The following is a 22,983-nucleotide window of genomic DNA, read 5'->3' as shown; positions in this document are numbered from 1 at the left end:
ATATTATTACAGTTCTTTGCTTCCCCATAAATACATATCTCCTATTCCTTTAAAACCATTCCTGTTGCCATTGTTAATGCTTGTTTAAATACTTTTACTAAGAATTCAAAGCTGAAAAAATTAATAAACAGCTTTTTATAAGAGGAATAATAAACAGCTACTGAAATTGACAAAATGCTAGAGGCGCACTTATATTTAAAAGATCACTGATCAGATGGGGTACAATTAAGGGATTACAAAGCAGTCCACGTGGGGGTCTACATGGGGAGAAAGTAGAAACACTGGGGTAAAAGTTTCGACTGCTGGAGCCATTTTCACCTGTGGGTGAAATTTGTGGAATTAAGCCAACGAGTATTCGCTGGAAGTCATACTAGTTGCAAGGAATCACAAAGCGCAGAAAAGACAGTTTGGTCAGATGTTTCTGTATTCAACAAATTCAAGACAAAGTTCAGAAATTTCAACCTCAACATTTGTCATTCAAAATCGCCGAATAAAAAAACGGGGAGGGGGGAGTGGAGGAGGCTTTGACAATCAAAGTATTTTGTCCACAGCAATGCACATGTTTAGAAAATCCAGCATAAATGTATGGAAAGCACAATGGTACTTACTTGTGTGAGGTAAACGAAATGAGGAAATATGAGTGCATGCACCTTAATATGAAATACTTTTTCAAGACTTTCCACTGACACGAACAAAAACTTGCTGCAAGTTCCTTTTTAACAGTATGTAATAAAAACACAAATGCTTGTTTTGGAAGTGAAACTAGTAAAAAGTTGATTCTCCACTACAAGAAGTCCATTGTTATCAAGTATTCAAAAAATCTTGGATTAGGGATGTAGCCAATGCTTTTCAGGCTTCCTTGTGTGAAGTGTCTTCTTGATGATACAATTGGGAGTTCTTAATGTTTAGCATAAAACTGGCAGTTTAAAAATAACATTCATAGTTAGCTCATGTTGTCAATTTCCAGCATATCGTATTTAAAGTCTATATCAAACATTGTTCAAATGTAGTAGTGATTTGACTGTCTCGTAATGTTTTTAATTGGGTGAATCTCATTTCGACCAGATTTCTAAAGCATAGCCGTGTTTTTAATGTACAGGCCTATACTATTCAAATGTAATACCACTGCAACTATATAAGGGCACAAGTAATTAAATACGCATTATGTATTGATAGTTTCCTCATAGAGGCTGTTTGTTGTGGTTTTCCACGTTGGCAGATCTGTTTGGATCCATTCACTGTGTAATTATAATTATTTATTTTGTTGGGCTCAATTATACCCTAAAAAGGAATCCTGGTTCAGGGTATCTGAAGGGGCAGGCAGATCTCCGACTAAAGGGAGTAAAGCCAAGCTTCCAGCACTTTCCAGACAGCAAGTAGATCTTGAGTGAAATGAAGTGGGGGGGGGGGCTGGGGGATAGCCAGTTCCACAAGCTGGCAGCCTGAACAGAAATAAAAGTCCCCTCACATGCATGCCTTTTTGAACATTGGGGAAAACAGAACAGGGTGGCTGGACAGGAAAATTAACAAAGTAAATTTCTGCCACGTAGTCAATATATACCACGTGAACACCGGGCAAGAATCCCAAAACAAATTTCTTTTCTTTGTTTGACTCAAGTTATTAAAGATTCAAAGACACGAACACAAACAAAACAACTGTTACGACAGTGAATTCATGATAACAATATCTACAAATATACAAATTTTACAAATATACAACACTTACAAAGATGAATCAAGCGAAACAATTGAGCAAGACACACCAAAACAATACAAAATTCAGTGAACAATATAGATTGTAATTATATACAGTGCAAAAACTTTAGAGTTTAAAGCAAATATGTGACCAGTCCATCGGACTATGGGACCATGGGACAGGCGGAGGAGATGGAATGAAAAGCCTGCCTGTCACCCAACCCTGTGGTTAATTGTTTATAACGGGTTGCTCAACTAGGATCCAAAATAATCGGTAAAGTTCTATCCTAGGGGCACCCTTGGTGTTTGCCACAGGGTGGAAGTGTCGACGCGTTTCGAACCGGCGTTATTACAGGTTCTCTTCAGGACAAGGACTGGGGGCCGTGATTCTGTAAAAGATATACAGAGTGGGTGTCAATTGTATCTATCATAGTACTGTTACAAGTTAATCTGACTCCAGGTAACAAGGAAAAAGTGATTACCTGCACAATGGCATAGAAATAGCCGTGGTGTCGGTAAATCTCAACTGGACAAAATTTCTGAAAAAACAAGTGAGAGAGTGGGCTTAGCGCGGTTGCACACCAGGGAAATGGGACAATGCGAATGATAGCATAGAGCCATGGTGTAAGGTGTTTTTATGAGTCCTACCTGTACTTCACCCAGGGGTAGAGTGCCCGCGAGGCGGCGCACGGTCGGGGTTGGAGACGGCTCACATGTAGAAGCGTCTATGCTTTGTAACTGGGGGAGACCACAGAAAACAACGTGCCCAGGGTTAATGTCGCTGTGACAAGTCTGCGAGCGCACTAATAACAGTTACGGACCCATGGAGAAAAGAGCCTACCTGAAGTCACATCCACGCCAGCAAGCGGTTAGTTGCTTGTGCTGGGACCTGTTACAAGGGAAGCGTAAGCTTAAATTAGTGACAGGCTCGAGCGTGGCACGTTAGCGATTGCAAGGAAAAGCGCGTCCCATGGGCGCGAGACACTTACTCTAGAGGGAATCAATCCGGCGTTTCGAGAGGCAGCGCAGTCAGAAAGTGAAGCGCCGCGCTCAAACGCATAGCTAAAGAACCCGCCAGGTCAGGTGGTCAATGGGTGTGGCTGAGGAAGGCACTCCTAGAGGATGCTGGTAAATGTAGTTAATATAACTCGACTGATAGGAGTCTACGTGAAGGTAGATGCGGACATTTTTAAACATTTAACATCTTACACCAAATGCGTTGAAATTCGGCAACAGTGTTGAAAACAAAACAAGTCCTGTGAACAGTTGTAAACATATAACCACTAACAACAAATGCATATAAATAGCACAAAAATGGTATAAGATCAACCTCATAGAAAAACGGGGGATCTTTGCTCTCATAACAAATAGGTGATCTACACATGGACCACAGTAGTCTCGTGGGTACGTTTGATGATATTAACAGTTCGTAAAAAAACATCAATCCTGTGCATATAGTGAGAGATCCATAGTGCAAATATACTATCATCCCAACCCTGGTTGCCTCGACGTGCTAAACACGAAGGAATGTACAAACAAACAAAGTAAAAGATTCTTGAAATACAGAAAGATAGTTCAAAAGTAGACACACAGCCAAGCTCAGCCAGAAAATTCAGTTCATAAGCTGGTAGATTCAGTCATTTCATTCAAGCCAGAATTGGATGTGTCAAACTTAAGTATGAGGTACGCCTCTTTTTGTGATAGGCGGACGTCTGGGTCGCCATTGCCACCCTTGATAACCGCTAGTACTGTCCATCTCATGTCATGACTGGAATGTTTTTGTTGTACGAAATGAGAGACCATGGGGGCCGTCATTATTTTGTTGTTAATTCTTGACCGATGTTGTATAATTCTCTGACGGACCTCCTGTGTGGTTTTGCTAATGTATAGCAGGTTGCACGGACATAATATGGCGTACACGGTGTATTTGGTCTTACAATTTGTGTGTTCGTTGTGACGCCAAAATTTGTTTCCATCCGTAAAGAGTGAGCCTTCCATTGTGAGTTCACATACGGAACATGTCCCGCATTTGCGGTGCCCAATGACTGGACTTGCTCCGAAGATTGTACTTTGAGAAACCTTTTTAGGAGGCGGTCTGGTGGATGTGATCATTTGGCCAATACTCCTGTTCTTCTTAAGAGCAAAGAGAGGGACACCTATATCAGGGAGGATTTCCTGCACCAAATGCCAACTCTTTCTGATGATTTTTTGGAGTTGATTGGTGTGGGGGCCGAAGGTGGAAACACACACCATCCTCTCAGTTGTCGGCCTCGTTCTTTTTTCTAGAAGATGTTCCCTCGGTGTCCATCTAGCCCTCTTCATCGAGTGCTTCAAGAGTTTCTGGGGGTATCCACGCTCTTGTAGCTTCGAGGTGAGACCCTGACCATGCAACTCGAACTGTTCAGTGGTAGTGCAGTTCCGTCTCACTCGGAGGTATTGGCCATAAGGGAGGTTATCCCTTAGGCTCCGCGGGTGGTAGCTCTTGTAATGAAGAGCATTGTTCTTGTCCGTCTTTTTCTGGTACAAAGAGCACGACAACACATTGTCTCTGACTGAAATCTCGACATCCAGAAATGGAAGAGATCTTTCGTGGTAGCTCAGACTGAACTTAATATCTGGACCATTGTCCAATGAATTCGGTAGGGACTCTGTGAGGGCATGGAACTTTATCTGGACAGCCGACCACGCCCTCACAGAGTCCCTACCGAATTCATAATCTCTTTGGCTACTGTTGCTCTGAAAAGGAACTTTTTTACCTTCGAAGAGGAAATGTTTCTCCAAATCAAAGGCTCAGCCATGGGCTGCCCTTTTGCCCCCGAAATGGCTATCTTGTATATGGGCCAATTCGAGGAAAAATATGTTCTGAACAATAATCCCTACAGAGACTGCATTGGACAATGGTTCCGATATATAGATGACGTGTGGTGTGTGTGGAACGGAACATCTATACAACTGGAAGAATTCCACGTGTGGCTGAACAATAGGAGTCCAGATATTAAGTTCAGTCTGAGCTACCACGAAAGATCTCTTCCATTTCTGGATGTCGAGATTTCAGTCAGAGACAATGTGTTGTCGTGCTCTTTGTACCAGAAAAAGACGGACAAGAACAATGCTCTTCATTACAAGAGCTACCACCCGCGGAGCCTAAGGGATAACCTCCCTTATGGCTAGGTATGGGCGGAAAATCCGTTTCGCTCGCGGATTTTGCGGATTTTCGGGAAATTCGCAATCCGCGAGATTCGCGAATCTCCCGCAAAATCCGCAAATCCGCGAGCAGCGGATTTTGCTCGCCCTGCTCGCACTGTTCGCGTGAGTTCGCGGCTTCCCAGTACAACTTCGCGCCCCGCGAATAAGTGCTAAATTGCAGAAATACGATCTTAGCAAAACTGAAACTACTTACCAGGTTCAAAAGTTCAGGCTCATCATTAGTAGCCATTTCCTGTAGTGCTTCCTGAGGGGCCCCTCCAGAGTTCAGTTGCCAGTTGCAACTATTATGTGACCCTGCTCTGAACCTCAGAATAGTTACACATATGCCACAAAGGTCCTGAATTACAGCTAAGGGAGACAAGCAGGAGCCAGGCTGGAAGTTAAAATCCATTAATCAGCCCCTAATTCATTATTGTCAGTTGGGGCAGGGCAGGTGTTGTAACTAATTTTGCAACAATGAAAGCACTTAGCAAGTGCAAAAGATCACTAATCAGGGTGCACTAAGGAAGCAGGTGCCAGCTAAAAAAATATTCTGTGACACATTAATCAGCCCCAAATTAATTCAGGTCACTTGAGGCAGGGAAGGTGTGCTTTGCTTTGCCGAAAATAATGTACACTGGACAACCAGAGGGTGTGGTGATGAAACAGCGGGTGGCATGGGTGGGCCAGAGGGTGGCATGAGTAGTCAGAGAGTGGCAGTGGTGACAGAGAGTGGCAGTGATGAAGAAGAGTGTCCCAAACAGGCTGGACACGTAGAAACAACAAGTTCGCAAAACTTGCGACCCGACAGGTAAGTTCGCAAATTGCGAAATTGTAAAAACCCTCGCGAACTGGCAGAAACACGGGCGAACACAAAAAAAAAAAAAAATCGCGGGAATTCGCGGATTTTGCGGATTGCGAGTTCGCAAATCCGCAAAATTCGCGAACGCGAGATTCGCAAAATTCGCCCATGCTTACTTATGGCCAATACCTCCGAGTGAGACAGAACTGCACTACCACTGAACAGTTCGAGTTGCATGGTCAGGGTCTCACCTCGAAGCTACAAGAGCGTGGATACCCCCAGAAACTCTTTAAGCACTCGATGAAGAGGGCTAGATGGACACCGAGGGAACATCTTCTAGAAAAAAGAACGAGGCCGACAACTGAGAGGATGGTGTGTGTTTCCACCTTCGGCCCCCACACCAATCAACTCCAAAAAATCATCAGAAAGAGTTGGCATTTGGTGCAGGAAATCCTCCCTGATATAGGTGTCCCTCTCTTTGCTCTTAAGAAGAACAGGAGTATTGGCCAAATGATCACATCCACCAGACCGCCTCCTAAAAAGGTTTCTCAAAGTACAATCTTCGGAGCAAGTCCAGTCATTGGGCACCGCAAATGCGGGACATGTTCCGTATGTGAACTCACAATGGAAGGCTCACTCTTTACGGATGGAAACAAATTTTGACGTCACAACGAACACACAAATTGTAAGACCAAATACACCGTGTACGCCATATTATGTCCGTGCAACCTGCTATACATTGGCAAAACCACACAGGAGGTCCGTCAGAGAATTATACAACATCGGTCAAGAATTAACAACAAAATCATGACGGCCCCCATGGTCTCTCATTTCGTACAACAAAAACATTCCAGTCATGACATGAGATGGACAGTACTAGTGGTTATCAAGGGTGGCAATGGCGACCCAGACGTCCGCCTATCACAAAAAGAGGCGTACCTCATACTTAAGTTTGACACATCCAATTCTGGCTTGAATTAAATGACTGAATCTACCAGCTTATGAACTGAATTTTCTGGCTGAGCTTGGCTGTGTGTCTACTTTTGAACTATCTTTCTGTATTTCAAGAATCTTTTACTTTGTTTGTTTGTACATTCCTTTGTGTTTGGCGCGTCGAGGCAACCAGGGTTGGGATGATAGTATGTTTGCAATATGGATCTCTCACTATATGCACAGGATTGATGTCTTTTTACGAACTGTTAATATCATCAAACGTACCCACGAGACTACTGTGGTCCATGTGTAGATCACCTATTTGTTATGAGAGCAAAGATCCCCCGTTTTTCTATGAGGTTGATCTTATACCATTTTTGTGCTATTTATATGCATTTGTTGTTAGTGGTTATATGTTTACAACTGTTCACAGGACTTGTTTTGTTTTCAACACTGTTGCCGAATTTCAACGCATTTGGTGTAAGATGTTAAATGTTTAAAAATGTCCGCATCTACCTTCACGTAGACTCCTATCAGTCGAGTTATATTAACTACATTTACCAGCATCCTCTAGGAGTGCCTTCCTCAGCCACACCCATTAACCACCTGACCTGGCGGGTTCTTTAGCTATGCGTTTGAGCGCGGCGCTTCACTTTCTGACTGCGCTGCCTCTCGAAACGCCGGATTGATTCCCTCTAGAGTAAGTGTCTCGCGCCCATGGGACGCGCTTTTCCTTGCAATCGCTAACGTGCCACGCTCGAGCCTGTCACTAATTTAAGCTTACGCTTCCCTTGTAACAGGTCCCAGCACAAGCAACTAACCGCTTGCTGGCGTGGATGTGACTTCAGGTAGGCTCTTTTCTCCATGGGTCCGTAACTGTTATTAGTGCGCTCGCAGACTTGTCACAGCGACATTAACCCTGGGCACGATGTTTTCTGTGGTCTCCCCCAGTTACAAAACATAGACGCTTCTACATGTGAGCCGTCTCCAACCCCGACCGTGCGCCGCCTCGCGGGCACTCTACCCCTGGGTGAAGTACAGGTAGGACTCATAAAAACACCTTACACCATGGCTCTATGCTATCATTCGCATTGTCCCATTTCCCTGGTGTGCAACCGCGCTAAGCCCACTCTCTCACTTGTTTTTTCAGAAATGTTGTCCAGTTGAGATTTACCGACACCACGGCTATTTCTATGCCCTTGTGCAGGTAATCACTTTTTCCTTGTTACCTGGAGTCAGATTAACTTGTAACAGTACTATGATAGATACAATTGACACCCACTCTGTATATCTTTTACAGAATCACGGCCCCCAGTCCTTGTCCTGAAGAGAACCTGTAATAACGCCGGTTCGAAACGCGTCGACACTTCCACCCTGTGGCAAACACCAAGGGTGCCCCTAGGATAGAACTTTACCGATTATTTTGGATCCTAGTTGAGCAACCCGTTATAAACAATTAACCACAGGTTTGGGTGACAGGCAGGCTTTTCATTCCATCTCCTCCGCCTGTCCCATGGTCCCATAGTCCGATGGACTGGTCACATATTTGCTTTAAACTCTAAAGTTTTTGCACTGTATATAATTACAATCTATATTGTTCACTGAATTTTGTATTGTTTTGGTGTGTCTTGCTCAATTGTTTCGCTTGATTCATCTTTGTAAGTGTTGCATATTTGTAAAATTTGTATATTTGTAGATATTGTTATCATGAATTCACTGTCGTAACAGTTGTTTTGTTTGTGTTCGTGTCTTTGAATCTTTAATAACTTGAGTCAAACAAAGAAAATAAATTTGTTTTGGGATTCTTGCCCGGTGTTCACGTTGTATATATTGACTACGTGGCAGAAATTTGCTTTGTTAATTTTCCTGTCCAGCCACCCTGTTCTGTTTTCCCTGTTGTTGAGATCCGGGCTGGGCAGACGTTGGGTCCAAAACCTTTACTGTTCCACAGTTTTTGAACATTGGAGCGGAGAGCTAATTTGCATTGGTTGAATTGTGAATTCTCTGAGGCAGTTAACATTTGAATTTGTTCTGTAAGAGCTGAGGACCAGTCTGACGGAAGGCTTTAAGGACTATACATAGTGGTTTAAACATGGCTCTTTTTGACAAGGATTGCCAAAGCAGACAATCCAATGCAGGTGATTACGAGAATGACGTGTCTGTGTGAACTCAAAAGTTGTGAATGGAGACCAAAGGGCTTGGTGTAAAGTAGCTCACTAAAGGTATGCGAATAGCATTTTGTAGTACGTTAGTAGCACTATTGTACTACTACTACTAAACTTAACTTACTATACAAGGCAGTTTGTGAATAGGCCGTGCAGTTTCTTTGCTATACCTAGTTGTGGTTCTAAGTGACTGTAGTTGCTGTTGCAAGTAGTTCTGAGCAATAGGGAATGTTAAGTTCTGTGAAAATGTTTTCTGTCTTTTTATTGAACTCTGCATTGCAGCAGGAACATTTTGGAGACTAGTAAATCCATTCTCATCTTCTTTGTTTACCCTTCACACTTTCGACTGAATCACAAACTATACCACCACACCTTGGAGGGCATGCCTGCCCGGTGAACAGTCAAAATATTGAGTCCAAAATATCAAATGGACATAATATCGAGTTTTAAATATAGAATGGACAAAATATCGAATGGACAGAATGTAGACATCAAAAATATCGTTTTTAAGGTAAGTAATGTAATATCGAATGTTAGAAATATAGAAAGTTAAAATATCGAAGTATATAATATAGGTTATTAAAATTATCGACTTTTTAATAAAATCGAATTTTTTATAGTGTTATTATGTTAATATATGTGTGAAAAGTGTGTATTCATGTTATAATTAATTTTAATTAATGAATTTTGTTTTTATAATTTTTGTGTAATTTAATTCTGTAGCGGGATGTGGGTTTATAGGGGAATAGGGTGGGAAGTAATTTAATCATAATTAATTAAATATGTAAATGTATTTATTGGTATTAATTTTTAATTAATTGTTAATTAATTTATATTTGGTAATTAATACAATTTTAATACGTAATTAATTTTAATTAATTGATTAATTGCTAATTATGTTAATTTTACTAATTTATTTTCTGTAGCGGGTTGTGGGTTTATAGGGGAATTGGGTGGGAAGCAATTTAATTATAATTAATTAAATATGTACATTTATTTATTGGTATTAATTTTTAATTAATAGTTAATTAATTTATATTTGGTAATTAATTAAATTTTAATAGGTAATTAATTTTAATTAATTGATTAATTGCTAATTATGTTAATTTTAATAATTTATTTTCTGTAGCGGGTTGTGGGTTTATAGGGGAATTGGGTGGGAAGTAATTTAATTATAATTATTAAATAATTAAATTTATTTAATTGGATTTAATTCGAATTAATTGTTAGTTCATTTTTATTTATTAAAGAATTAATTGTTAATGTGCAATTAATTTTTATTAATAGGTAACCAGTTGTAATAATGAATGTTAATTAGTAATTTTAATAGATTATTTATTATATTATATTAAATTGGTAATTACTTTTAAATAATTTTTTATAGATATTAATTTATATTTTTTTAAATAATATATGAAGTATTTACTTTCCCTAATGTTGCATTCTCTGGAGTGGGAATAGTAATTTTAACCCTTACGCTATCCAATGCTTTCCCTACTGTTGCACTCTTTGGAGTGGGAATAGTAATTTTGACCCCTACGCTACCCAACCCTTTCCCTACTGTTGCACTCTTTGGAGTGGGAATAGTAATTTTTACCCCTACGCTATCCAACGCTTTCCCTACTGTTGCACTCCCTGGAGTGGGAATAGTAATTTTTACCCCTACGCTATCCAATGCTTTCCCTACTGTTGCACCCACTGGAGTGGGAATAGTAAATTTTACCTCTATGCTATCCAACGCTTTCCCTACTGTTGCACCCACTGGAGTGGGAATAGTAAATTTTATCTCTACACTATCCAACGTTTTCTCTACTGTTGCACCCACTGGATGGGAATAGTAATTTTAACCCCTACGCTATCCAACGCTTTCCCTACTATTGCACCCACTGGAGTGGGAATAGTACATTTTACCCCTACGCTATCCAACGCTTTCCCTACTGTTGCCCCCACTGGAGTGGGAATAGTAATTTTTATCCCTACGCTATCCAACGCTTTCCCTACTGTTGCATTCTTTGGAGTCGGAATAGTAATTTTTATACTTTTGCTATTGTACGGTAATAATATTGGATATTATTTAATTATATTATGTTACTATATATACGTTTTAACAAATTTGATTAAAACGTTTTTTATAACTTTCATTAATTATTTAATTATTATAAGTTAATTTAAGTATTTTTAAGTATATTTTAGTATTTAATTTTTAATATTAATTTAATGTAACATTGTTTTTAATAAAGCCGATATTTTTATAAACTAAATTTTAGTAAACGATATTTTTTACTCAATATTTTTGTACTTACCTGTTTGTAGATACAAACTCGATATTTTGTCTGTAGATATTTTCCCAACGATATTTTTGATAGACGATATTATGTCCCTCGATATTATGTCAGTGATCCAAACTTTCATTGCCCCCCCTCCTGAATGACACTTTTTTGCACAATTTGTCTTTCACACTGGCAGCTCTAAACATAGTTAACTGTTCAAACATTGCAGAGACATGCAGTTATCCCTTGAAAATGACAACCAAATACATGATTGCCACATGCTAAGGACTGCCAGGTCTCCCCAAAGTGTACAAATACTCACAGTTTGACACTTTATCACAATAGTGGGGGAGGGGTAATTTGCCCAACCCTCATTGACTCCTATTCCCACCCACGGAATGATTGGCAAAAATGGTACTCGTGGCCTCTTATAGAGTGGACCACACCTACACAGTTTTTTCCCTTGAAAAAGACAGTACTGTTTCCTGTATGATGCTCCCCTTGGTCAATGATGGCGCCCCCCCTTTCCGCCCGGCATCTCTTCAGCCCCCCCCTGTTTGAAGACTTGTGCTCCTCATCCATGCTCTGAGGAAGATAATATCACTGTGTTAATCATTGGTGTAGAGCTGGGATGCCTTTGACTGTTTGCACTGTAATCAGTGGGGCCATGCTGACCCCCATAAACCCCTTCCTAGGGACACCACCAGGGGGTGCACTGACTCTGTGCTACCTCTATGTGGGGCACAGTCAGTGTGTCTCCCAACAGCTCATTTGCCTTTGGGCCGGCACCTATAATACAGTGTGGGCGTGGAGTAAATCTTCCATTATTTGCATGGGGCCACAACCCCAAGCAAATGTTAGAGTGCCCCACTGTGAATGCATAAGGTGTGCCAGTGTGATCCATATTACAGAAGGGGCTGCACAAGCATCTGACGCCTTTTCTAGATTAAAAATGTGTGCCCCGGGCACAAGAAGGGTGAGCAATGCCCACTGAGCCCCTGGAGCACCTTTTATAACATGGCCGTAGTGTGTCTAAGGTAGTGTCCACAAGTTAGAATTGTGTAGAAATTGTGAAAGATACTGAGTTAAGATTCTAATCAAATCAATACTGTGCTGAGGCATAACATATCATTTTAGGAACTTAAGGAAACTGAAAGTATTCTTCAAAAGACACAACTGTGTTACCTCCCTGTCGTAATGAAATCGGCATTATCTCACACTCTATTCAGCTATTTCGGCAGGATTTAAAGATATACATTATGACAGAGCGAGATTATGTTAAAATTAATTTGTAAAGCACACGTACACCGGGGGGGGGGGGGGTGGTTTCATGGCGCTACTTCGATTGATACCCATGTCATGGAGAGTTTATGAGAAAAGAAAAAGCACCATTTTACAGATGATGCAGACGATGCATCTGTGAGGAGAACTAATGCTGCATTATTTGAGATGAGAAGGTAAACAAGCACTTCAAGATTTCAAGAGAGGGGGAAGCTATATTTACCCAATGACCGGATGCACCACTATGGAGCGTGGGTTATTTAAATTCTGTACAATGGCTCGTCTTGACTTATCGGCAATCTTCATGACGCTAATGCTTCGGTATCTTGGGTCTGTCCAGTAGAGGTTCTTCGAGATCCAGTCGAAGGCCAGAGATTCCACATTTTCCACCCTTTGGGCTGTAATAGTCTCTCTTCCTGAAAGTTGCAATTTACAAATGTCAGAGATTAAAATCTCATTAGGATGAATTAAAAAAAAACATTTTGGTAACATTTTTAGGCATTTTCCTATGAAGCAGTCTGGTAAGTGACCAAGTGCCTCATTCTGAAATCCCAGCTTTGTACCCTCTAATCCCTTACCCTCAGAGTTAGAATAGCATGGCTACTGGTAAATCCATGCGGCAAAGGTAGCAGGCATTACAAGACCCGGCGGGGTGGGGGGTTGAGTCCCTTTAAAAAGGAGGACCAAGGGCCATATTAAGAGTTTGACAAATGCAAAACAGCAGCGAAACACTGCAGATGTCTGCCAGCCCAGAACGCACTCGCAACAGGGCCGATGGGGCATCAGCTGCTCTTGGTGGATGTACCACGTCCACCAAACTCTCAATAAGGCACTTACTTTCAGATCCCGATTCCGGTCGATATTCCTGATTTCATAGCCGGTATTTCATCTGGAGAGTTTGACTATATTTAGCAATTGGACTCTCCAGATGAAATACAGTGGATCTGCGGTATTCTGTGGCGCTTGTAATCCTGGTGGGGCAGGTAATGTCCATTTTTCCTCATATTAATCTAGTTTTGCGATTGAAACAGCATCTGAAGTTGTTTCACTCAAATGACCTGGCTTCTTGCATAGATACTACAGACAAGCCCAAGGTGCTTGTGAAATGTATGCTCATCTCTGCCAAGGCACCATTTCTTGCTCACTTCCAGCTTTTTAAGACTGTGAGCATCATAGAAGGTGGACCAACCCCACTAAGGAGGAGCTTGAGAGCATGTGGATGATCATTTGTACAGAACCCCATCTGTGTAATATCTATTTTGGTATGTCTCTATATACAGCACACTTCCATTAGCAGCATCTCCACTGGAGAGGACCCTTCATATGGAGGTTGGCAGTAGGCCTGGGCAAACGTGTAATTACGCTGGAGTAATCTAAGTAATTTCGGTAATTTCACATTACTCTTTTGACACAAAATTACCAAAAATTACGTTTACACCTGTTCATGTAATTATGAGTATTCTGGCACAAAAATCCTACCACAGGGGCACAGGAACAACAAACTTAGCGAGCAGTTGCTGGCTGCTGCTGTTCATGGGCTGTCGGATTTAGCGCTATTTGTATAGCACAAAATGCATGTTCTGGTCCATTTTGGAGGCAAGGGTGCATCACATCGGATGTAAGGCTATTCTCTGTGTATTCTGCTTGGTCATCTCCTCAGACAACGTCCAAAACAACAACTCTCTTTCAATCAACAGATTACATGAACCAAGAATACAAGCCAGGGACCAATAAACAGTAATCGATCACACACCAAATGATCCCATACACAATCATTCACATCATCAATTCAGGGGGCATCAATGGGTCCAAAAGACCTCCAGTCAGTCACTATATCTGCGGTCACAAATGGAGTTGATAGAACACAGGCTTTCATATCCCGTACTGAGTATACACAAGGGCCTGGTAACCCCATGTGGTACTCACGGGCCCCATACAGTGGAACTCTGGAAATATGATTCTACTACTTTGGCTTTTTCTGCATACTTATGGATTTGTTGCATTTCCCACACAATCCGCCATCTGTTGCATAATTGGCATATTTTGCAAAAACAAATGAGTTTCTAGCTGAAATGGACCAAAAGTTAATAAAAGAAGTATCTATCAAACCATGACAGTATAGCATGAGTAGGTATGTTTGCAAAGGCCTACTTTCAGTTGATTGGTGTTTTCAGGTGTTACATTCGTACTAATGAGGTGTAACTTTGCCCAGACATTATATGCAGATTTCGAAATAAAAAATAGTGAAATAATACTGAGACAGAGCGTGTTGCATTATGTTGCATAATTTGCTTTTTCTTGACGCGTAACTCAGTAAGCCGTGCCACATAAATTGGTCCGACCACTGCCGCATAATTTCAGTGGCTCTGCTTAATGGCAATGATGTAAAAGAAAAATTAAAGTGTAGACCCCCGCTCACCCACCACTGATATATCCTAGCAATAATAAATGGCTACATGCTTTTAAATGCCATGGTTTGCACAAGAGCAAGAAATACGGCACGGAGAGGGACCTATCCCCGCGAGAGAATTCAGATCTTAAGTAATACCTCATCCTCCGCACTAACTGGAACCATTTTAAACCAAAATACTGCAATAACAGAGAGGCCGATAAGACTCTTATCAGGGAGCGCACTATTAGTGTGCGGGGATGTAACACGATTTCAGTCAGACTCGCCCGAGACATCGCTCTCCCCGATGGAGGAGTCGAAAACAAAACTGAGCTCACGCACCAGCCTGCCGAGGTGGCACCGGCGCGTACCAGCGAGGCAGGCTGCCCACACATATTTCCCTCGCGCGCTCTAACACCGGTCAGCCCTCCTCACCTTTCACAGGGGCACATCAACACCTTGCGCGTTTTACGCCAGAGCCCCGCCCCCAACCCCGCATTTTTACAACTGAAAGCGATTTGAAAAATCTCGAACGGGAGTAAGGTCCCTGCCTCGAAGGGGCGAGCAGAAACATCATTTTAAAACAGGTGCATCCTTCCTGAACCCTTTCACAGATACAGCGATTCCCCTACACATTATTAAATGGCTTTCACTCTGCTGGGGAAATGCTAGTCGTTAGTGATACATTATTTATTAAGTGTTTTCATATTTTTTATTCAATTATTTGAATTCTGCAGAAAACATTTTGGGGCAGATTTACAAGCCCCTTGCGCCACTTTTGCGTCGTTTTTAACATGGGAAAAGTGACGCAAAAGTGGCGCAAGAGGCTTGTAAATCTGCCCCTTTGTTTTTAGAAGAAGGCGCGAGGTTGAATGCATGCTCCTGTTAGTGTTGTAGTTCCAGAACGGATAATATAAGCCTTTTAACTAAAGAATCTGGGTTTTAATTGACTTATTTAGGGGTGTGTTCATTGATAAAAGACATAGTAAATGATAATCACTCAAAAAATAGGCAACGCGTTGATTTAATGTATGGAAAGGGCAAAGCGTGGGCTTTGGGTGATGGTGTGGAACTGAAAATGCAGTGGGACGGCCACCACAAATCTGGTCAAATATATATATTCCTTTAAGTGGTGGAAAGTCTGCAGGCAAAAAAAATACAAAACCAGCCTAACAAGTTTGAGAAAGGCTATTTTTCAACATATGGCTCAACATTTCATGAGCATGACAATAGGAAGGTGGAAGGAAAACGACTTTGTAAACAGAAGGTCGAGAGAAAGTAAAAGACAATGGGCTGCTGCTCACCTGTACCATCAGTCTTTTGTTTGTAAATAATGTCTCTGGCGGTGTCAGAGAAAAAAATGGTATTTTCCTGAGCATCAAAGTCAATCCCAATAAAATTAGATGGAACTCCTGTCAATGGAAGGATGACGTCTTCCTGCGTGGAGAGGTTGAATGGGATGCCACGAATCGCCAGCGGAGAAGAGAACAGCAAAAACTGCCTCACAGCTGCAACAGAAAAGATGTCCACACAGGTATTTTAAGCATGGGGGTCTTGAAGAATGTCAAAGTGTTTGTAGAAACAAGGCCTGCAGTCAGTAGCTGGGAGATCATGGACTGGAAGAAGTATTAGAATGAAACCAAAAACATAAATTGACTCCCACACAGCGGACGGAGGGTTGATTGAAATAAATAATACTGTTTAAATTAAGCAGGTGGATACGCGTGAAAGTCCACTCTCTGGAGGAAAAGCATGACGCTTAATGGATTGAAAATGTGAGAATAAAACAAGAGTACATTTCACAAGTACTAAAAAACATGAAAACCTAACAGAGTCTTTTAAGTAAAGGAAATTATGCTTTACTAATCCCAGCCTTTGTGTAGATTTTCTCTAATATGCATATATCATGCAACTACTTACCTTTGGCAACAATATTTCTGGTGGATACATAATCTCACCAAAGATTCCCTACCTTATAAAGCCTGGAAGGAGAGTTCATAAAGTGAGGAATATGCAGAAAGATTATGCATCTATCAGAAGGAAAGACTACTTACGGTTGGTAATGATGTTTTAGGTAGCTCCATAAACTTCCTGCACATTCCTCACCTCAAAAATACTCCTTCCAGCCTGTGGTAAGATGCATTTATCAGAATGCCTTCTCCACCAAACTGACGTTTTGCCCGCTACATTTAGAATGGACAGAACCTATTTAGGTCAGGATTTAGACTGCCCTGGCTTCGCTGCTGACATAGTCCTGTGACGGCCCGGCAGAGTGAGGGCTGTCGGAGGTTTGGCCATTTCTCGGTCTACCTTATTTAGGGTGGGTGGCCAAATGGCCAATTTTCACTTTCACACACCAGCATCCCAAATGTGTCAGTAAGTGGAAGCAGAACCATTTTAATGACCCCCACGCCTTGCAAGAAAACTCCCATGGCATGTGGGTCATTTTCTTTTTTCATTTTCAAAAAGAAAATCTAACTTTGGGATTTTGTTTTTGAAAATAAAAATAAAAAGATGTTGAAAGTGTGCCGATGGCAAAATGTCATGTTGAAGGAGTCACCAGGTACACTTTCAATGCATTGACAGGAACCACTGTGACAGCAGTTTCTTCCAATGTAAGAGATGACCTCGGGGGTAGCAGACATCTCTAAATTCGGAGTGTGGTTATTCTGAAAGGGCGATGAAGTGCTTTATTGCGTCGCACTAATGGAGTAAAATCCTAATATCTACACGAGTACCCAATACGTTTTTACACTTTCAAAACTATCCTTTCCTCAGAGCTTCCTAGTCAGGCAAGGTAGGAGTGTAAACACTTACTACCAGAACATATACCCTTTCACAAATACGATTTAACTCAGTTCAGTTAATCCCATCAATTGCTTTTCCTCAAAATTCACAACGCTCAAAGCAAATATGATTTTCATGGTTCTGACCTGGGTACGGTTGAGCTTCACCTTTCCTAAATTCCTGACATTTTACCTTACTGCAAATCTAATGAGAGTTCTCTCTTGTCCAACATACAAGAGAATATAAGGCATCACAGCCTGGGATCTTTTAATTAATCAATTACTGTCACATAGCACCCAAATGATTGCACCCCTCTGTTCATCTGGACTTCATGAATGTTATAAAAAGACCAGACGACCGTCAACTAAAACAAGTTTCGCCTACAAATGAAAACATTTCTGAGCATGATACATTTCAATGTTTATAATAATTTACATTGCTATGTAGAGGCTATTCAGGTCTTTAATGCTCTTGTCTAGAAGTTAATTTGACAACATGCAAGGCCTACTGCATCAATCCAATTCAATTCAAATAATCTTTATTCGGATACTTAATATGCATAAAAGCACAAGTGAATAAAAACATCAGCATAAAATAATTACGTAAAAACAGTTCAATACAAATCAAAAAATGACAATAAATAGCAAGGACTTGTAGTTTGGCAAAATCAGGGATATTAATGATCATGTTATGAAAAAGAGTCAAATATATAGAACGACCACTCTTTTAGATGGCACAGTTATCTATGTCATTAGCAGCAAGGTGTGGTACGTGCACATAGGCAGTTATCATAACAACTTGGATTAATATGTGAGCAATCAAGGATAACAAATAGCATTACTGCATCGAGCCAAAGGAGCCTTCCTCATTCAAGCTGCCAGTCTGGGCTGTTATTGTTAAAAACTTAACTCAATTCACTTCAGTTAGGCACCCTGAACCAACACTAGAAATTCACACCATCCTATCTAAGCTACTCAGGGCTCATTGCAAGCCAAAGCATAAATGAGGCTTCACATCCTGGAAGACAGCTGTCAGCATAGATACTGTTTCTGATAGTTCGATTCTTTGACATGCCACATATTCTGCATACTTGAGTCAAAGGTCGCTTTTACAACACATCTAGCTTCCCTAGTGTAAGTTATTCCAAGTATCTTCGTAATAGGAAGCTGTTTCAAAGTAAAGTAAGTCATGTTTAGATGGACTACTTGTATTAAGTTCTGCTGCTAATATGTTAAACCATCATTTGTCATGTACTCTCAGAGCTGGTCTTACCAAGCAGGGCTTTAACTCTGTAAATCTAATATTTGTAGGCAATGGCCCTTCAGAGTAGGCATGGGCGGAAAATCCGTTCCGCTCGCGGATTTTGCGGATTTTCGGGAAATCCGCAATCCGCGAGATTCGCGAATCTCCCGCAAAATCCGCAAATCCGCGAGCAGCGGATTTTGCTCGCACTGCTCGCACTGTTCGCGTGAGTTCGCGCCCCGCGAATAAGTGCAAAATTGCAGAAATACGATCTTAGCAAAACTGAAAGTAACTACTTACCAGGTTCAAAAGTTCAGGCTCATCATTAGTAGCCATTTCCTGTAGTGCTTCCTGAGGGGCCCCTCCAGAGTTTAGTTGCCAGTTGAAACTATTATGTGACCCTGCTCTGAACCTCAGAATAGTTACACATATGCCACAAAGGTCCTGAATTACAGCTAAGGGAGACAAGCAGGAGCCAGGCTGGAAGTTAAAATCCATTAATCAGCCCCTAATTCATTATTGTCAGTTGGGGCAGGGCAGGTGTTGTAACTAATTTTGCAACAATGAAAGCACTTAGCAAGTGCAAAAGATCACTAATCAGGGCGCACTAAGGAAGCAGGTGCCAGCTAAAAAAATATTCTGTGACACATTAATCAGCCCCAAATTAATTCAGGTCACTTGAGGCAGGGAAGGTGTGCTTTGCTTTGCCGAAAATAATGTACACTGGACAACCAGAGGGTGTGGTGATGAAACAGAGGGTGGCGTGGGTGGGCCAGAGGGTGGCATGAGTAGTCAGAGAGTGGCAGTGGTGACAGAGAGTGGCAGTGATGAAGAAGAGTGTCCCAAACAGGCTGGACACGTAGAAACAACAAGTTCGCAAAACTTGCGACCCGACAGGTAAGTTCGCAAATTGCGAAATTGTAAAAACCCTCGCGAACTGGCAGAAACACGGGCGAACACAAAAAAAAAAAATCCGCAAATTCGCGGGAATTCGCGGATTTTGCAGATTGCGAATCCGCAAATCCGCAAAATTCGCGAACGCGAGATCCGCAAAATTCGCTCATGCTTACTTCAGAGGGAATTGCAAAATAAGCTCTTGATATATTGCTTTGTCTTCAGTAAGGGATACTGCTTGGACCTGTACTCTAACAATGAATCACAGGCTATTCAATATGTTCTCAAAACATGATCAGTTGAAGCTACCGACTCAGGAGCTGGGGATCCAGGTTCGAGTTCGAGTCGTGCTATATAAATCTACAAACTTTAATCCTAATTTACCATCAACCCCTTCCTAATAGGATTCTCTTCTTGGTTCTCCTTTCCTAGATATGGGAATCTACAAATCCGTATACGGCTAGTATTATTTCTATTTTTCTACCAAAGTAAGCCTATGAGGATTTAATTTTTGTCTCACTTCTTTGCTTAAGCTCAAAAGGAAGTCCTAGGGTCTTGAATAGACCGGTCTCTATAACAGATTTACAGCGCACATCAAACTCGCATTTAATTGGCAATAAAGTCCTCTTACCGGTACAACGCTTCCCATCAGACTGCAAGTCATAGCCCAGCTTGCACCTGCAGCGATAGCCTAGTCCATCATTGTCTGTTCTGTGGCTCAGAATGCAGATCTGTTCACATCCGCCATTATTGCTTCCACATGGATTTCTTACTAGAAAAAGGAAACATGAATTCAACCAAGATAACTGTTTATAACCCAAGATCAAGCCACATTTTCAGGTGAATGTTTTTCATAGCATGCATCTTCCTGACTCACAACTGGGCAGCATTCCAATCTCACAAAAGAAGCAAAGCTTTTCACATGTATTTTTATGACATGGAGAAGGAAAAAAAGTATTGGCAAAGTCAATAAGTTTTTCCTTTCAAAGACATTAGCTGACCATTTGACTTTGTCAGTGCTTGTTGCACAGAGTGATAATGTGTGTGAACATGCACCACCAAACCGCTGAAGTGATTTTGGCTTATTTTTATTTCTCGTTCAGATGCATATTTCAGCACAGTAAATTAAAAAGAATACAAGAAAGGTTGCACAACAGCACATTGCAAAGAAAGGAGTGGTTCAGTAGCACATTTCAGGTCAATGGTCTTTTGAAAAGTAAGAGCAAAAAAACTAAAATAGGAAGGGAAGATAGAGCGAGAGAACAATGAGGAAGCATAGGGAAAGACAACACTGAGCAGGAAGGAGTGGCAGAGTTTACGTAAAAAAGAAGAAATAAAGAAACTGAGGGATGAGGTGGAACAGGGAAGCAAGCAACAAGCTAGGGTATGGGGGAAGAACAACACAGAGACCATGGGGTGGCGCAGATGTGAGGAAGAGAGCATGAAAGCATTTGCACTACCATGAAGCGCTTAAAAAGAAAAAGGTAGCCCTCTGAATATAAGCAGTGGAAGGATACATGTCATCAAGCTAGAAGGATGAGAAAGACGCCATGCTCAAGAGGAGGGACAAACACAAGAAGAAGGAAAGCCATTGAATAGGCATCAAGCAACTGGGATGGACAAAAAATCCATCTAATAATGATCAATGAGCTCATCCAAAGCACTAGGTGTTAGTTTTGTACACAATAAATGTTTCGATAATATAGCTGTCTTTAAGCAAGACCTAAAAAGGCTGAGAGAATGGAGCCTGAGCGAGAAGACGTCCTTACTGAAAAGTGGAGGGAAGATATTTCTAAACTTGTCCTGCAGGTATTGTTATCACCCACAAAACTCTTTCAGGCATAGTAGGGTGTGCCAGGCGCGAGAAGGAAGGACCACGGCAATGTAGAATCTGTGGCAACAGGAGATAGGCACCATAGTCTCTGGTTCAGTTCAGGTCGCCCAGCTCAGATGAGGTGTGCCTAGAGGCTAGGTAAAGGACAAATGGAGCCGTATATCTTTGGATATAGAGGGCCGGCATTAGGGTCCAGTATAGTTCCAGTCTTTCTTGGTAGAAGGAAGCATGAATGAGCCAGGTCATTACCATGAGGGTGCCTCCTTACCCTAGTCCATTGCTACCCTCTGCTTAGCCAACAGCATTAGCACTACCGTGAGCTTCTGGATTCCAGGAGGTACATCTCTGACGAAGCCCAGGAAGGCTACCATTGGAATTTTTGGAGAAGGCACGCCGCAGATCTCCATTATGCTGGCGTATGCTTCCATCCAGTACCTGGTCACCCCAGTACAGAGCCTCGCCAAGTGTAAGAAGTCAGCTCCTTCCATCCCGCACAATACGAGTCACACACTAAGCCCATCCTGTGTAGGTGTACAGGTGTGCGGTAGAGCTGGGATAAATTGAGTGGCCTAGCAAGTGGGGGGAGGGGTAGAGGGGGTGGTCCGCCCCGGACGGCACGAGTTCTGAGGGCGACAAAGAAATAGCAGAAGAAAGTGTCTAGGGGTGTATTGCCGGCTCTCTCTATGATGTTCTGCAATGGAAGAAAAGTCCAGCCAGGATCGAGCACAGCCAATATGGAGAGGCCTGTGTGCGGAAGTCATCTACTGATCCGGTTGTTAATAGTGAGGTAAAGTGATGGGTTTTGTGCCAACTGTAGTCCATGTGACTATATGCAGGGTAGGTCTGCTCTGCATTTGAGCCTGTTCCACTCCCATATCATGCACTGGGAGGTGTCAATTTTGTCTGTAGTTTACCTAGGAAGTGAGCATATTGCCGTCGCCTGCGGGCAGGGGTCTGCAATGTCTGCCTTGACAGCGACTTGCAGTTGGAATGCCTTAGGGTATAGCCAGTGGTGTACACAGTCCACCTTGTGTGAACTGAATTGTGAGCACCTCTCATTACAGGACCGATTGTTTACCAGCCCAGAACAAGCTGATCAATAAGGATTGGGGGTGGAGAAAGAAGACACTGGTCAATGGAACTGGAATGTGTACAAACAGAGAAACATGGGGAGTGTCACCCTGTTTGCAATGACAATCCTGCCAGCCATAGACAGGGGCAATTTAGTCCACAGGGAGGACTCGCTCCTCCAACCACCACATGGCCTTGCCATTGTTTTCACTCCGGAGCTTGCCCATGTCTCTGCTGACCCAGATGCCAAGACCACCGTAGTGGGCACTCAGTGTCAATCCTAGTTGGGAATGAGATCAGCGGGAAGATGACCCACTTGACCCAATTGAAATAGATGCCAGTAGGCCCACTGAGTAGGAGGAAATCCCTCAGCAAAGATCCCAGGATCTGGGCAGGGTCCTGAACATATATGGTCACGTTGTTCGCATACATGG

At 42.0% G+C, this 22,983-nt stretch overlaps 1 protein-coding gene across 1 annotated transcript in view; it reads right to left on the bottom strand.

Annotated features, from left to right (window-relative positions):
- LRP2 (LDL receptor related protein 2) overlaps positions 1-22,983 on the bottom strand; it is a 358,266-nt gene that overhangs the window by 225,537 nt on the left and 109,746 nt on the right. Inside the window, exons 15-17 of the mRNA XM_086956556.1 lie at positions 20,276-20,416; positions 16,026-16,229; positions 12,556-12,748 (exon numbers count right to left, since the gene is read on the bottom strand). Of these exons, the coding sequence (XP_086812682.1) occupies positions 12,556-12,748; positions 16,026-16,229; positions 20,276-20,416 (538 nt within the window). The remainder of the gene's footprint in view (positions 1-12,555; positions 12,749-16,025; positions 16,230-20,275; positions 20,417-22,983) is intronic.

The sequence above is a fragment of the Lissotriton vulgaris genome, chromosome 2_1 (assembly GCF_964263255.1).
Source record: "Lissotriton vulgaris chromosome 2_1, aLisVul1.2, whole genome shotgun sequence".
NCBI classification, from domain to species: Eukaryota; Metazoa; Chordata; class Amphibia; order Caudata; family Salamandridae; genus Lissotriton; species Lissotriton vulgaris.
The sequence above is the reverse complement of the archived record's forward strand: the minus strand, read 5'-3'. Positions and strand labels throughout refer to the sequence as shown.